Source organism: Schistocerca nitens, chromosome 11, assembly GCF_023898315.1.
Source record: "Schistocerca nitens isolate TAMUIC-IGC-003100 chromosome 11, iqSchNite1.1, whole genome shotgun sequence".
Lineage (NCBI taxonomy): Eukaryota > Metazoa > Arthropoda > Insecta > Orthoptera > Acrididae > Schistocerca > Schistocerca nitens.
Window position 1 is genome coordinate 147,219,057 of NC_064624.1, and position 15,485 is coordinate 147,234,541.

At 42.2% G+C, this 15,485-nt stretch overlaps 1 protein-coding gene across 19 annotated transcripts in view; it reads left to right on the plus strand.

Annotated features, from left to right (window-relative positions):
- LOC126213414 (eukaryotic translation initiation factor 4 gamma 1-like) overlaps positions 1–15,485 on the plus strand; it is a 786,084-nt gene that overhangs the window by 443,010 nt on the left and 327,589 nt on the right. The window contains exon 1 of one of the 19 annotated variants that reach the window (XM_049941155.1): positions 14,002–14,153. The exons of 17 other annotated variants lie outside the window; for them this stretch is intronic. In XM_049941155.1, the coding sequence (XP_049797112.1) occupies positions 14,123–14,153 (31 nt within the window). In that variant the 5' untranslated portion in view covers positions 14,002–14,122. Of the gene's footprint in view, positions 1–14,001; positions 14,154–15,485 lie in introns of those variants that run through there. One more of the 19 variants, XM_049941150.1, reaches the window with a different exon arrangement.

A 15,485-nucleotide genomic window follows, 5' to 3' on the forward strand; every position in this document is an offset into this window, starting at 1 on the left:
CTGCGGTTGGAAGACCCACTTGTGGTCGGATGTAGCGGTTCCGCGTAGGCCGGATGTTCCCAGCCTGTGTGACGTCACGCGCTGGGAAAACCATCTAAGCGGGCAGCCCACGACTGTGAAAGCGATAGACAATCAGCTGAGCTAAAGCAGAGCCTCATTTGGCAGAGTTTACACAACAGTATGCGATTCTCGCAGTCTTGGCCTTCAATTTCAGCACTAGGCCTTTTTTTAGCCCTTTTTCGACGTGCTTGTTAAGCTGTCTCCTATTTTGTCCATTGGGACTGACGTATAGCGCTGAAGACCTTGCTGTCGTGCGCCCACAAAACCACTCTACTACTACTACTACTACTACTACTGACGTATAGTCTTTTCTCTCGTCTCTGTGTTTGTGTTCTGTAGTTTTGACTTGGGCGCGTATGAGCCCAATTCCTTTTTGCGCCCTAAAACAAAACAAAACAATCAAACAAACAAACAAACTATGCTTATTGCAAAAATTTCAATTACTAAATTCACTGCCGGTACATTGCAGTACTCGTCGTTTCGTGACATTTCTAATGACATTGAAAGGAATACTTGCTTCAGTGTTTCAGTTGATACAGGAGTTAAGTAGATTAAATATCCATCTGAACTATGTACCTTTTTACGATAATATGGCGAAATCTTTGTTTCGCTTTCTTGGACGGTTCACGAAATAAAAGGCGTGCAAGTTTTAGCGCTTGGACCTGTACGCCAATGGCAGCAGACCACGACAAAGCTTTGTGGGGATAGTTTGTGATACAAATATGCTACGCTTGCACATCGTCTTGCACATTTTCTCCGGTATATACAAACTAAGCTAATTATTATTCTTGCAGGCTTCGAAATGTGTGTAATTTAAGAATCTTTGTCTAAATACTTTTGCCTAACTAGAATAACAAATTTTGTGATTCCTTTCGCTTGTTTACTGCAAAAAAAAACAATGATTTATTTTTATTACAATCTGAAAAAATGCTCAAATGTGTGTGAAATATTATGGGACTTAAATGCTAAGGTCATCGGTCCCTAAGCTTACACACTGCTTACCCTAAATTATTCTAAGGACAAACACACACACCCATGCCCGAGGGTAAATGGCCTAAGTCTCAATGTTTTAGCGTTATTTCGTGCTCTAGAATATACGAGGGAATTTTGGAAGTGACACTATCATCCCACACTGAGACTGTTGCGCAACAAGAGAGGCTCATTCCCAGAAGAGTGAATGTTTCGGATTTCTGGCAGTTTTTTTTTTTCCTGCGGTGCGGGTAACAGGAGCATCACAATGAGCAGTTGAAATGACGCGTTAGCTGGAAACCTACGCCAAAGTTGAAGTACTCGGGATAGTTCGTTTCTTGCGGATAAAATGTCTTCATTGCATACAGACGCACTGAGAAATGGTTGCTATATATGGACCAAGTGCATTGTCGTATCCAGCCGTAGTCAAACGGTCGCACGAAAGTGGGTAATTTCCAAGAATGATTGCCTATCGAGGGCGCTGGGTCCAAACGATACATATCGAACGTGCGATCCTAAATCGATCACGCGGCTCTGGTGGCGGGCATTATAAGTATGTTTACAGTGGTCACTACAGCTATGACCAAAGTAGACCGTTACAAAAATACTTGTAATTACAAAGGCGATGACTTACCTTACTCGTCAGTGTTGTCATTATGTCAAAGTCGAAAGTCCATGTGATGTGTACGGTATGGGAACTATTTGCCATTAATTCGCGGAGGTATGTAATTTAGAGCAGCTAAGGGAACGACGGAAAACAGATAAAAATGACGATCACAAATAATTGATCATAACGCCCGTCACCACAGTCGCATGATCGATTTACAATACCATGTTCGATATGTATCGTTCGGACCCCGCACCTTCGATAGGCAATCATTCTTGGAAATTACCCGAAAGTGGATGATGCTGATTCGGAAGGAGGACTGCGTATATCGACCACAGACGACAGTGCCCATGCAGCTGCGAGGAATTGATTCGCAGCAGTTGCACAGATTCGGAAGAAGGACAGCCCATATCGACCACAGACGACAGTGCCCATGCAGCCGCGAGGAATTGATTCGCAGAAATTGCACAGTTTACGACGGTGAGTACGTTTACACAGCGGAAGTCGAATGGGCCCGTGACCTAGAAGCAGATTTCTGTCGTCGAAGAACTGAACGACTGACCCGCGCGGAAAGCCGTGCACGTTAGTACGCCGCTTCCGGGATGTTGGGAGAGGCGCCGGCACCGACTCTCATCCACCTGGTGGTTTAACGAGGGCCGCTGTGCTGGCTAGCCTGGATATGGCTTTTAAGCGGGTTCCCACGTCCGCGTCCCGTCACCGCAACCATTACCAAACGTTCACACACTTTCACATGCTTAGCACTAAATACAGAAAGCTGGTGCCGCAAACCGTCCTCCTGGGGGGGGGGGGGGGTTTCAGGAAGGACATATTGCCGCCCTCTATAATTAACAAGCCAAATCCACAAATTAGCATGCTGACCACTTGTAGATGCGAGATGAAAGCCAGGATATATAGAATGTGCACACGTGTTTACGGAGACTTTGTGACTATGTTGAAACATACTGTGATGTGTCATACATCACTTTGAAATGTGGGGGAGCATACACTAAAAGTAACTGTGCAACTTAATTTTTGAAGTCCGCTCGTATAATGGACGGATTTAATGTTCTTCACTACGTTTCGTGAAGGGAGCACAGTTTCCTCTGATGTTCGTGAAATCGCAGGGAAGTGAACCGCAGTGGTATTCTTTCTATATTTTTATTTTAAAATACCTAAAAAAAATTCCACTGTGCTAGCAAGCACTACTTAGTTACAGTTACTTTAAATAGTCAAAGCCGGCACTTCGAGTCTAAAAGACCGGTTTACCAACACATCTGCTTTCACCTTCAAAAGTTTCCTGATTGACAGACGGCAACATGCAACTTAACCGTTAGGTACTGTACATGTGACGACGCCGAAATATTAAACACAGCAATTATACTAGCTTTCGTTGATAGTATTCAATTACCGCCAATGATGGTAAGAAGATTTTTATACTATGTAGGAATTGTTGCGCAGTAGCAGTTTAATGTGTAACGAGTTACGAACAAAGTACCTTTTCGTACAGAAATGACGCATTGTGAAAGCAAAGCGACCCTATTTCATAGAACAACGTACAGCTGGCGATATTGCACTGTTGAAAACGAACCTTCGTCATTTAATGGGAGATAAGAAACGATTTGTGCTCGAATTAGGTGGAACAAAGTGTCGTAATACGTTGACTATGGAAGGAAGCAGAAACTTATTACACAGACCAGTATTACGCGAGAAACTGCAGAATGAAATGAAGGAATAAAGCAAGGCCTGTACCAGATTGTGGAAAACTGCTTCAGAGTGGTGTTAAACAGCATCCAAAGCATGACACATTTGTCGCACTTAAATAAAACAGTATGCACGATTCTTACTACATTTGACATTATTCTGATTTTTATTTATTTGTGCTCTTCGGACATGATCAACTCAGCCAGTCTCTAGTACATTATCCGTTACAGATTAAAAGGCTTATCCAAACACGCATCCAAGAGTCACAAGTTGCATACATAACTATACAGTGACACATCTGCGCATTGTCTTCTCCCTGGTAGGAAGTTTTCCACAAAGCACAGCAGGAATTCGATTGCCGCGTGGTGTCGCATTGGACAGCCGAAAATGACGTGGTCGAGGTGCGTCCTCCGCGCACCAGTCACATAGAGGTGAATTGGGGTGAATTCGGAACCGTTGTCCTTCAACAGCTGCGGGCTCATATTCGGTTCCACGAACGGTGTCTCACAAGGGAACCTCCCCATCGCACCCCCCCTCAAATTTAGTTATAAGTTGGCACAGTGGATAGGCCTTGAAAAACTGAACACAGATCAATCGAGAAAACAGGAAGAAGTTATGTGGAACTATGAAAAAATAAGCAAAATATACAAACTGGGTCGTCCATGTGTAATATAGGCAATATTAAGGGCAGTGTGAGGCGAGGAGCGCCGTGGTCCCGTGGTTAGTGTGAACAGCTGCAGAACGAGAGGTCTTCAGTTCAAATCTTCCCTCGACCGAAAATTTTAACTTTTTATTTTCAGTTTATGTGAAAAACTCTTATGTTTTCATCACCTTTTTTGGAGTGATTATTACATCCACAAGAAAACCTAAATCGGGCAAGGTAGAAGAATCTTTTCACCCATTCGCCAAGTGTACTACTTAGGTGGGTCGACAACATATTCCTGTCATGTGACGCTCATGCTGTCACCAGTGTCGTATACAAAATATCAGACATGTTTTCCTGTGGAGGAATCGGTTGACCTATTACCTTGCGATCAAATGTTTTTGGTTCCCATTGAAGAGGCACGTCCTTTCGTCAACTAATCACACGGTTTTGCGGTGCGGTCGCAAAACACAGACACTAAACTTATTACAGTGAACAGAGACGTTAATGAACGAACGGACAGATCCTAACTTTGCGAAAATAAAGAAAGCAAAATTTTCAGTCGAGGGCAGATTTGAACCAAGGACCTCTCGTTCCGCAGCTGTTCACGCTAACCACGGGACCACGGCGCTCCTCGCCTCACATTGCCCTTAATGTTGCCTATCTTACGCATGGACGACCCAATTTGTATATTTTGCTTATTTTTTAAACGTACGTTCACAACAGCGACAGTATATATAAATAAATTCCACTCTCATTGTCTAAGTATTTGGACTCAAAGACTGCTCGATGGGACGTCAAGTCTTCTATTTCCTCATCTTCGTCTTCCTCTCCGAACCTTCACACAATCGCAACAACTTATTACGAGGGAAAGGGCGTGGTATCATTCTAGTGTTGCTTGCGGCCAAACATTAAAGATTGCACCGTTTGCATTAAGTAGTAGTTAAAAATGGTTTACTTTGTTGTAGTGTGCGCGGGCTAGATTTATATTCCAAAGAAATCAGTCGTTTCACGGCGAGCCTGCCGTATCACACAGTAGCTTTATAGAAGAAAACTAGCTGACATTGAACACCGCCTAAGTACGCGCTAGTTTTCGAGCCACGCGGACCCGAATTTTCTTGTATTTCTTGCATTTGTTGTACGTACTGAGGTGTCTTTTTTCGAGAAATCTGTGTTCGAATAATTACAATCCAGGCTCGAAGTTGTACGAGCCTGTTGGTTGTCATAACGAGAGCGCCAGCCATCAAACAGCTGCGTTAGTGCAACCGGTCAAATGTCTCCGGCCAGTATTGCAAAATATTCCTACACTGTGCAGAGCCATGTTTTCCCTGGAAATTCCGTTACTGTTAACTCCCTGCAACTACATCACTTGATAGCTCGGGTGTTCGTAACTTGTAGAAATCTACATCTACGTGATTACTCTTGTTATTCACAATAAAGTGCCTGGCAGAGGGTTCAATGAACCACTTTCAAGCTGCCTCTACCGTTCCACTCTCGAACGGCACGCGCGAAAAACGAGCACTTAAATGTTTCCGCGGGAGCCCTGATTTCTCTTATTTTACCGTGAGGATCATTTCTTCCTATGTAGGTGGGTGCCAACAGAATGTTTTCGCAATTGGAGGAGAAAACTGGTGATTGAAATTTCATGAGAAGATCCCGTCGCAACGAAAAACGCCTTTGTTTTAATGATTGCTACTCCAATTCACGTATCATATCTGTGACACTATCTCCCCTATTTTGCGATAATACAAAACGAGCTGCCCCTCTTTGAACTTTTTCGATGTCATCCGTCAGTCCCACCTGATGCGGATCGCACACCGCACAACAGTACTCCAGAGTATGGCGGACGAGCGTAGTGTAAGCAGTCTCTTTAGTAGACCTGTTGCACCTTCTCCGTGTTCTGCCAACGAATCGCAGTCTTTGCTTTGCTCTACCCACAATATTATCTATGTGATAGTACCAGTTTAGGTTGTTTGTTATTGTAATCCCTAAGTATTTAGTTGAATTTACAGCCATCAGATTTATGTGACTTACCACGTAATCGATTTCCTTTAGTACACATGTGAATAACTTCGCACTTTTCTTTATTCAGGATCATTTGCCACTTTCCGCACCACACAGATATCTTATCTAAATCATTTTGCAAGTCGTTTTGATCATCTGATGACTTTACAAAACGGTAAATGACAGCATCATCTGTAAACAATCTTAAGACGGCTACTCAGATTGTCTCCTATGTCGTTAATATAGATCAGGAAAAATAGAGGGCCTATAACACTTCCTTGGGGAACGCCGGATATTACTTCTGTTTTACTCGATGATTTTCCGCCTATTACTACGAACTGTGACCTTCCGGACAGGAAATCACGAATCCAGTCGCACAACTGAGGCGATACTCCGTAGGCACGCAGTTTGGGTAGATGACGCTGTGAGGAACGGTGTCGAAAGCCTTCTGGTAAACTAAAAATATGGAATCAATTTGACATCCCCTGTCGCTAGCACTTATTACTTCATGAGTATAAAGAGCTAGTTGTGTTTCACAAGAACGATATTTTCCGAATCCGTGCAAATCGACGTCAGTGATATAGGCCTGTAATTCAGCGGAAGGAGTTTCTCATCTTGGCAGTTGTTCTTGATTGGAATTCAGGAATATTTACTTTGTCTTCTTTGGTGAAAGAGTTTCGGAAAACCGTGTTTAATAACTCTGCTTTAGTGGCACTGTCATCAGTGACTTCACCGTTGTTATCGCGCAGTGAAAGTATTGATTGCGTGGTAGCGTCAAAAATTATTTCGGAAAGGCGAACGGTTTTAAAATGTTAATGGAGTGTGTTTTCGGCTGTCATTATTAAACATCGTCTGAGCGTGCGAGAAAGTGATAGAGGTATTTATAAAATGTGCTTGGTGCAAGTCTGAACACGTAGATCACTAGACGCCTAAAACGGTGAGTGGTATACACTGCCAGTTGCAGGTTGCCTACCTAACATTTTATAAGAGAAATAAAATTCTGTCATAATGTACTCATTAACAAATGTAATGTGTTGTTTGGCAACAAAATTTACTTCTAATTTCAAACCTCAACGAAATTTTTCTTGCTGGCATCCCCCACAAAATAAAGAAAGGAAACAAGTTCATCGCACGCTACATTTTCGCAGTGCATAAGGTAAAACTGCATTAGGCATGACGTTTTAATTTATTACTTCTGTTATTCGCAGCACAGCGTGCAGCCATTATCCGCATAAACGACTGGACATACCTGCAAAATTATGTCATTGTACGACATACAGTTCGCGAGATATGACGTTTTATATTTGGACTTCGAGTCCTTAAAATCGGTCGGGTGTAACTGGTGCTTTTATAATAGATACTACCCCAGATAGCGTCGACATGCCAAAAATGACGAGGAATCACAAACATAATGACTTAACTGCCATAAACAAATGTTCATTTCTTTACCATATCATGTTACACCTCGCCACGAATGTCCCACTGTTGTTAATTTTTTTTTATTATTGTTGGTGATCTTTATTTCCGAGGAGTCATGATTCGTTGTAGGAACACAAGTGTTCGGGGAAAAAATCAGAAAAAAAATATGCCTGCTCTTCATTTCCGCCTGGCCGTGGTGGTCTCGCGGTTCTAGGCGCTCAGTCCGGAACCGCGCGATTGCTACGGTCGCAGGTTCGAATCCTGCCTCGGGCATGGATGTGTGTGAGTTCCTTAGGTTAGTTAGGTTTAAGTAGTTCTAAGTTCTAGGGGACTGATGACCACAGATGTTAAGGGGCTCCGGAACGCCCTATACTTGCAATGTTAAAATAACGCTTATAAATTACATCTTTCCTCACAAAGTATTTGAGGTAGGAAGTTGAACTTTTTACAGATTATTTATTGGAATATGGGCTACAACTTAACACAGGGATTTTACAAAATTTTAGTTCAGTTATTAAAGATGATTTTTTTTTCAATTGTAATGAAAATTCACAACATTTTTTTGCAATTTTTTATTTATATATTCAAAAATATACAGTTTTTTGGAAAAAGGCTGTGTTAAATTATGCAGAAGGTACTGTGTAACATTTACTGAAAGTTTGAAACAAATATGTTTGGAAGATCCTTAGAAAACATGTAATTAGTATGAGAAAATAAAAGTTTTGGGATTCGAGCGACAAAGATTGGATTAACTTTTTAGTGCATTCCAGGTCCATAGGATGGATTATCTTCATCCTCTGCAAACTCCTCCTCCAGCTTCCTCTTGTTCCTCCTCCTGTTTACTCTTGCTTGTATTTCTAGACTCTTTACAGCCCTGCCTGCAGCCCGAAGGCGTTCCTTGTCTAAAGCAAGCATCGCTCGTTCCATGTTAGAACCTCTCTTCATTCCCATATTTCTAAATACCTTTGGCTTTCCAACATTTCTCCTTTTCTTAAAAGCCTTCAGAGGATTTCTAATAACTTTACTTTTACTCATTATTATACTTCAACAAAACAGAGACTCAAGAAACAGAATTAATTACGAATATTTTCGAGATAACGACAGAGTAAATAAACATGAAACAATCGACAATCACACCAGCGATATATATTGAACCATCACAGGTTAGCCACAACACATACTTTATCTCACATCACTAAAATGTACCTGATGAACACGGACGTTAATAATAACACCATTTGACAGCAGTTTAACAGCGCCACAGTGGGTCACGCCCATGTAGAACACATTTCAAAAAAAAATTAAAAATAGTTGTAGTCTTCGGAATTGAATAAATTATATATCTATTAAAAGGTAATAGTCTGCAGATTCAGAAAACGCAAAAAAGGAAAAATTGAACTTTTCATGATTTTGAGCCTTTCCGGAGCCCCTTAAGTCCCATAGTGCTCAGAGCCATTTTTTTCTTCATTTCCGAAGAAATGATGAGCGCATCGTACTAGAAAGTTTGCAACGACTGACGTGCGGGAGATAAGCATAATCCACGATTCGTCAAGTGTATCGTTCCTACCGATAGCTCTTCTATGTCATCCAAGTAAACGGGACTAGCCCTTGTTGCATCGTTGCTGTTTATGGGCAGACACGTTACTATGGTCTACCGTTGGGCGGACAATCTACTACGGTGTACTGGTTAACATGCTCTCGCTCTCTCTCTCTCTCTCTCTCTCTCTCTCTCTCTCTCTCTCTCTCTTTCTCTTTCTTTCTTTCTTTCTACTGAACGCCTCAAGCCTGGTTTACACCGGTGCGAACACAAGCGAACGAACGTTAGTGAACGAGCGTTCTCGTTGGTGGGTCATTCCATGGAAAGTGAAGGTTCTGTCTATGCTTGTAACACTTCCTGTTCCTTTGTTTAGCGGCATATCAACACAGCTCGCAGCATTATACGTCAGCTGTATATTATTGATATTCAGCTGTACCTGTCTTTTTAATTTTATTTTCATGTCAATTCATTGTAAGCTCTGTTAATGTTTCGTCTGTAGTAATGAAATGACGATGGTGTAAGCTGTTGGCGAGCCAACAACATTCGGCTGTGTTATGTTTGCACTTGTTAGGTGGTAGCTCGTATTCCAGTGTTGGCCCATCTTTCCGTTTGAGGAATTTCTCGTCCTTTCTGCTTCGGAACTCCCAGCATAGAGAGAATTTGTCTGTTGTTCTGCGTACTGCGAAGTACTGTTATCATTGAAGTGAGTAGAGGAGCATGAGAGATGGAGTTGTCAGAAAAGAATGCAGAGTTGCTAATAAAAGTACAGTATACTGGTTCATATGTGTTTGTAGGGTCCACGATATCCACAGCACAAATGCCGAACAAAGGGAAACAAGCTTTGCAGAAAATTGTCGAAACACTCAAAACTCCCAAGCGTTCTATTCGTTAAAAATTAGAGCACATTAACTATTCAATAAAGTAAATAAGTAATATAAAATTAAGTTTTGTGTGTCCTCTGCGTTATTGTGGCGACAAGCGCGCAGAAGTCATTTCATCAATTTCCTGAGATTATCGCAATATGTATCACAGTAGATCATTGCATCGTGACGGAGGTCATCGAACAGAATAACCCCTTCGGTGTCCCGTAAGACCGTCGCCACGACTTTACCAGCTGAGGGAGCGACATTGAATTTTTCTTCGGAGGAGAGACGTTGTGGTGCCGCTCTGCCGATACCCGATTTGTTTCCGGTTCGAAGTGACGAACTCGTGTTTCATCGCCTGTGACTGTTCGGGGGGAAAAAAAAAAAAAAAAACGCGGTCAGCCTCGTAATGCGCGAGCAACTCTGCTCGTATGGTCCTTCGTTGCTCTTTATGGTCTTCCTATTAGGCGGCGGGGAACCCAACGCGCACAGACCGAGTACCCCATCTCGTGGACGAGTGTGTCACCACTACCAACGTCCAGTTGAGCAGTTAAGTGTGATCGTGATCCGTCGATTAACTCGGATGAGAATGTCCGCACGTCCCAGCATTGCAAGAGTGACAACTGTGGAATCACAACTGTGTGCGGCCGGACGACACGAGGGAGATCCGGCGAGGTTTGCGCGAGAGACGCCACGCCAATGAGTCCTAGTGCTTTTGTTCACTGCCAGGTCTCCGCAGAAATTCTGCAAGCGCGTGTGAATATCTGCGATTCTTTGGTTTTCCGTCAAAAGAAACTCCTATGACAGCTCTCTGCTCGGATCGCATCTCCACTTTGAAGGCTACATATAGCACCACCACTAATGGGAACTTACGGAACTATACGAGTTCGAGCGACAATATTCCACAATCACCACCACAAATTTCACATTTTTGCAACCGAAACGGGCCGAAAAAAAAGTGTTGCATTCGTTATTGAACTGAAGGCCCCTCGTATGTATGTTGCAAATTTCATCGAGCTGCGTTACTTGGGAGCGACACAACACACGATAAGTGAGCCGTAAATGTTTTACACACCAGTGCATGCTAACTACATGTGTTTCATATGCTGGCGCAAGGCAGATCCTGCACCACCACTACTTGACAACGGCAACAATGTAACTATAAAATTTTGTTAACTATCGTACCTCGTATCTAAGGTGTCAGGGGGGGGGGGGGGCATTTAACAAGCAAGGTATCTTGAGGACATATTTCCTAGCATTTGATGAATTTTAATATATCCAAAGAACAAATCTGTGTTGACGTAGCGGCACATTGTGTAGAAATCTGCCAATATCTGATCTTGCGCCGTCGTCACAATTTCGCTTGTGCTAGTAGTGCCATTGAAGAGTAGTGTTAACTTGATACCACTGATGACCATGTTAAAGAGTCCGAAATCCATCAGGATCGCCAGTTTTGATGGTGCGCACCTAAGAGATATACCGGAAGTTACTGGCAGGGTGAGGAGGGGGGGGGGGTTGTCCACAGAGGATGCTAGTAGGGTCATTAGTGTGCGGACGCCAATGCCGCTGCAAAGACTCATTTATTCGTTATTTTCTATTTATGGCTCCCGGAAATCATCCGGCTTCAAGGTGCAAATCTGGATTGAGACAACAGTTGACGTATCCAGACAGAATAAACGAGGGGCAACTCTTCATTTTTGACTCTAACAAACACTGCAGACGAAAATGAAGTGATAAGTGACAGACGATAGGATTCGTAGTCTGGCACAGTGACCACGAGAAAATCGGGAGTAAGGGACTGGTGACTTAAAAATCCGCGAGACAAGGGCCTAAAATCGGGAAATTAATAATAATAAGTTTTATTATAGATAATTGTTTCCTTGTGTTACGAAAAAGGTAGGAGACTAGTACAACTGTAGTTGGTAGTACGGTTTTGTCCTCAATGTACCAGCTTAGGGTGCTAATAAAAAATTAGCGACACGCTTCAGCAGAAGTGAACAAAGTACTAAATGGCGCGACAGGATAGTTCGCGGCAGTTAATTGAGAGAGAAACTTCTTGTTTTTTATATTTATTTTTGCTTTTTGACAACATTGACTACACAGACAGCAGTAGTTCTAACTGTGTATAGTTAACGTGAAACTTCTAGTTAAAGTAACGTGAAATCGCTCATCTCACATGGAAATTGAATCGGCGAATATAGTGGTCACCATCCACACAATCAGACTTTATTGTGGATTTCACGTATGTTACACTGGTAAAGTTCTTAATATTTTTTTACAAAATTACGGGCTTTTCAACTTTTACCACTGACAGATAAGAGTAGTTTCTCAGATCAGTCCGAATTGCATTCTGCCAATACTGTTATTTTTTTCTTTAGTAAAACTTTATTAACTTTACAGCAAACATGCCGTTCTCATACCAACCAGCCTGTATTTGCGGAATATTGAATACTCATTTGTTTTGCAAGTTCATCTGCTCTTTCCAGCAAAAAGGGACATGATATTGGGAGCTTTTCAGAAACAAACGTCTGTACAAAAGCCTATGTACTTCGTCATTTCTTCGCTGGCCCGAATTTCCTGCACTCAAACATTGGCATGATGTGATCTCTATTTTTTGTTATTGTTGCACTGTCGAGTTAAATGTGCAAGCTTTTGACAGATTTTCAATTTTCAGCATCCGGGTTCCATTGACTGCCGGAGTTTCATTTAAAATGAAATAAATATGTTAATAAACAGTCGTAGGTTGCAGAAAGCTCTTTTTTAGCTCAAAAACGACGCGTTTCACATGGGTAGTGCATCATCAGGGTATCTAGTGCATCAGTCATACACAAGTGTGTATAGACTGTGTAAGCGCGGGTCTGCCACCCCAGAAATTTGGTCCGGACCTACGTTTACAGTTCAAGCGTGGTGGCTATGCTCAGCGCGACTATGTATGATTGATGCGATGCCCTATTCAGGTGCAATGCATCGTTTTTGAGCTAATAGATAGATTTCTGTAACCTAGGACTGCCTTTTAATATTAAATGAAAAACGTTTAACTGTTTTGACACACAGTTCGTCAGCTATAATACATCGATCGGCGGATTTGAAAACTGATTAAAGTGTTTTGACAATGGCAACACAAAAAGACTGCCGGTAACATACCAACTATTTTATACTTTATTCGCCGATACAAAAAGAAAAGGCAGACTAATAGATCTGTGTTGATATTACGATTACTGGAAGCCAGTTCATTTGTTTCTCCCAGAGGCGGAAACAGTTTTGATTCTGTGTTTAAAGAAAAAAAAGTACAAAATTACTTACTCTCATATGCGCTATGCGCGACGCCTCGAGAAGTGTGCGAAAATACACCAGAACAGCAGATCAACTGACGGATCCGAGTATTGAAAAATCAGTGTTACGATACGGCGTAAATTGAGTTTAAATATACGCAAATGTTTGGAATGTAGGGCGGCCACTTTCGACGTGTAATTTGAAAAATAATATTGACTTTTCGGAGACCCACCAGCTTGAATTCGCATTATGGCCGTGGGAATTCGTATTTATTAATTAAACATAAGCTCCGTAGCTTTAGAGATCAATATGGAATTTCATCACGACATATGACTCGCTGGAAAATTAAAAAATGTTAAGTATTGTGCATAAAATTCTGTTTGCCCACATTCGTTCTTAGCCAGTCATTGCTACTGTGTTGCACCAAAAGTTGTTTCAAGTGTAGGACTTTGGAAACTTCAGGTTTGGTCAGCAGTGTCATGTGCGAGTATGATTTGTATCCCGCAGTTTCAACGTGATAGGGATGAGACTGGGAAGTCTAGGTAGGTAGCCTCCTAACGTTCTACTGCTTTGCGAATAAGGAAATGACACCACGTTCTAAGCGCCCATTCACAGCCTTGGCGACGTTGCCAAACTCCAAGGCAGTGCGAAGGCGCAAAGCAGATAACAGTCTGCACCCTAGTCGCGAAGATACTCCACTTTGCGCATCGCCTCTGGCTCTCGCAGCAGCAAAGTCCCATTGCTGCTCCCTTCTCCGTTCTGCGGCTGGCGCACTACGGGGGAAGTGGGGCGTGGTTTGGAAGCCCCAGATATCGAAACTGGTGCAACAGAGTAGTTATCGATTAGTCGCGTGTGGTCGGGCGCGCCGTCCATTTTGTGTGTGTGTCGGTGCGCGCGCCTCCTTCATCGTTCCGAGGCCGCTTGTGCTGCCGCCTATATCGTCGCTGGAACTGCGGCAAGAGGGGTTCACTCTACCCATGTATGCGCCGGCGGTTCAATATCGAACACGGCGCTAGACAGCATTTATAGTTCTGCATTGGCTTCGCATGGATTGGTGGACAACTTCTGGGTGGCTAGGTGGGTGTTCGCCACACATTCGTTGAAGTGTCGTTGGATAATGGACCAGTTTTAAGTGCAGTAATATACTGACAAGTGCTCACATGATACTTTCTGCGGTTGCACGCATGTAACTGATTATGATCGCTAGTGTTAATTTCATCTCGTGTTCTGTGTTCATGTTCTGTTCTCTCACACACGCCCAACATACATCAGATCGTTGCCGCCCATGTACTACGCCATTCTTAACATAAAAGGTGTTGCTACCGGTCACGCCAGTAGTAACCGAAATTACGAAGACATGACGAGAGTAAACCTTCTGACAGCACGATCACGGGGCTAACCATATGTAGAAGTATGCTGTACACGCATTAAAGTTGTGGCAGGTCTGCATGGTCGTGCAAGCGCAGTACCTCACGGCCCAAACGTGTTATTGGATTACTCCGAACAAGTTCACGACTTTGAAGCCGATGTCCTGAGGAGGCAGATTATTATTCAGCTGCGCAATGTGTGGTTACAGAATACATATATTTTTAAATCAACGAAGCTATTTTCATTTCCGTCGGGCAGTAATATTAAGACTTACCCCAGCAGTAACTAATCAAGGCTGTAAAATAACACAGTAAAGAATGTTACACGTGTTCTGCTTGAAAAATGATCAAATGCATTCAGCTATTGGACGGGCGATATTAAAATTTTCCCTGTAGTTAATTATAGAGAAAGACTGCAGTATTTATGCACTGGAAGTACCTGATTTTAGTTGTTGCTTAATGCCTTCTTATTAGCTGCTTTGTGTAAATAATGACCCTGATAAATGTTATCCAGTTTGTTGCTATGTTAGTGACTTTAGGGCACTCTTCCCATAGAAACCCAACCTCTGAGATAGCGTTTGTCGTAGGTCGTGTAATTGATGCCATGTTGGTATCAGTGCTACCATTATAGGAACATAATACTTGTTTTTAGCTAAGAAAAACACATTATGTAACTGATTTACCAACCACTTGTTACAATGGATGAAATTATTCAATGAACCGATTCTTAATGTTCATACCTGACGAACATCTTTCAGTGTTGAATGTTTGCACTGTCAGTATAGTAGTCTTTCAGTCTAACTAGAAGGTAATATAAGAACGGAATTACGTAGACAAAAATTGAAATCCAAACACATTGCATGCAAGTGATTTTTCTCTCATATGTGAAAGTTTTCTGTTTAACAACTATTAATGTGAATCTTTTTGGATTTTAAGATTTTGGCAGCTAACGTTTTTATCTTTTTTCTTTTTACAATTAATGATTGTGATGCTCTAATTAAATTTGATGTATTTATCTGTGTGCAGATACATTTTTGATTTA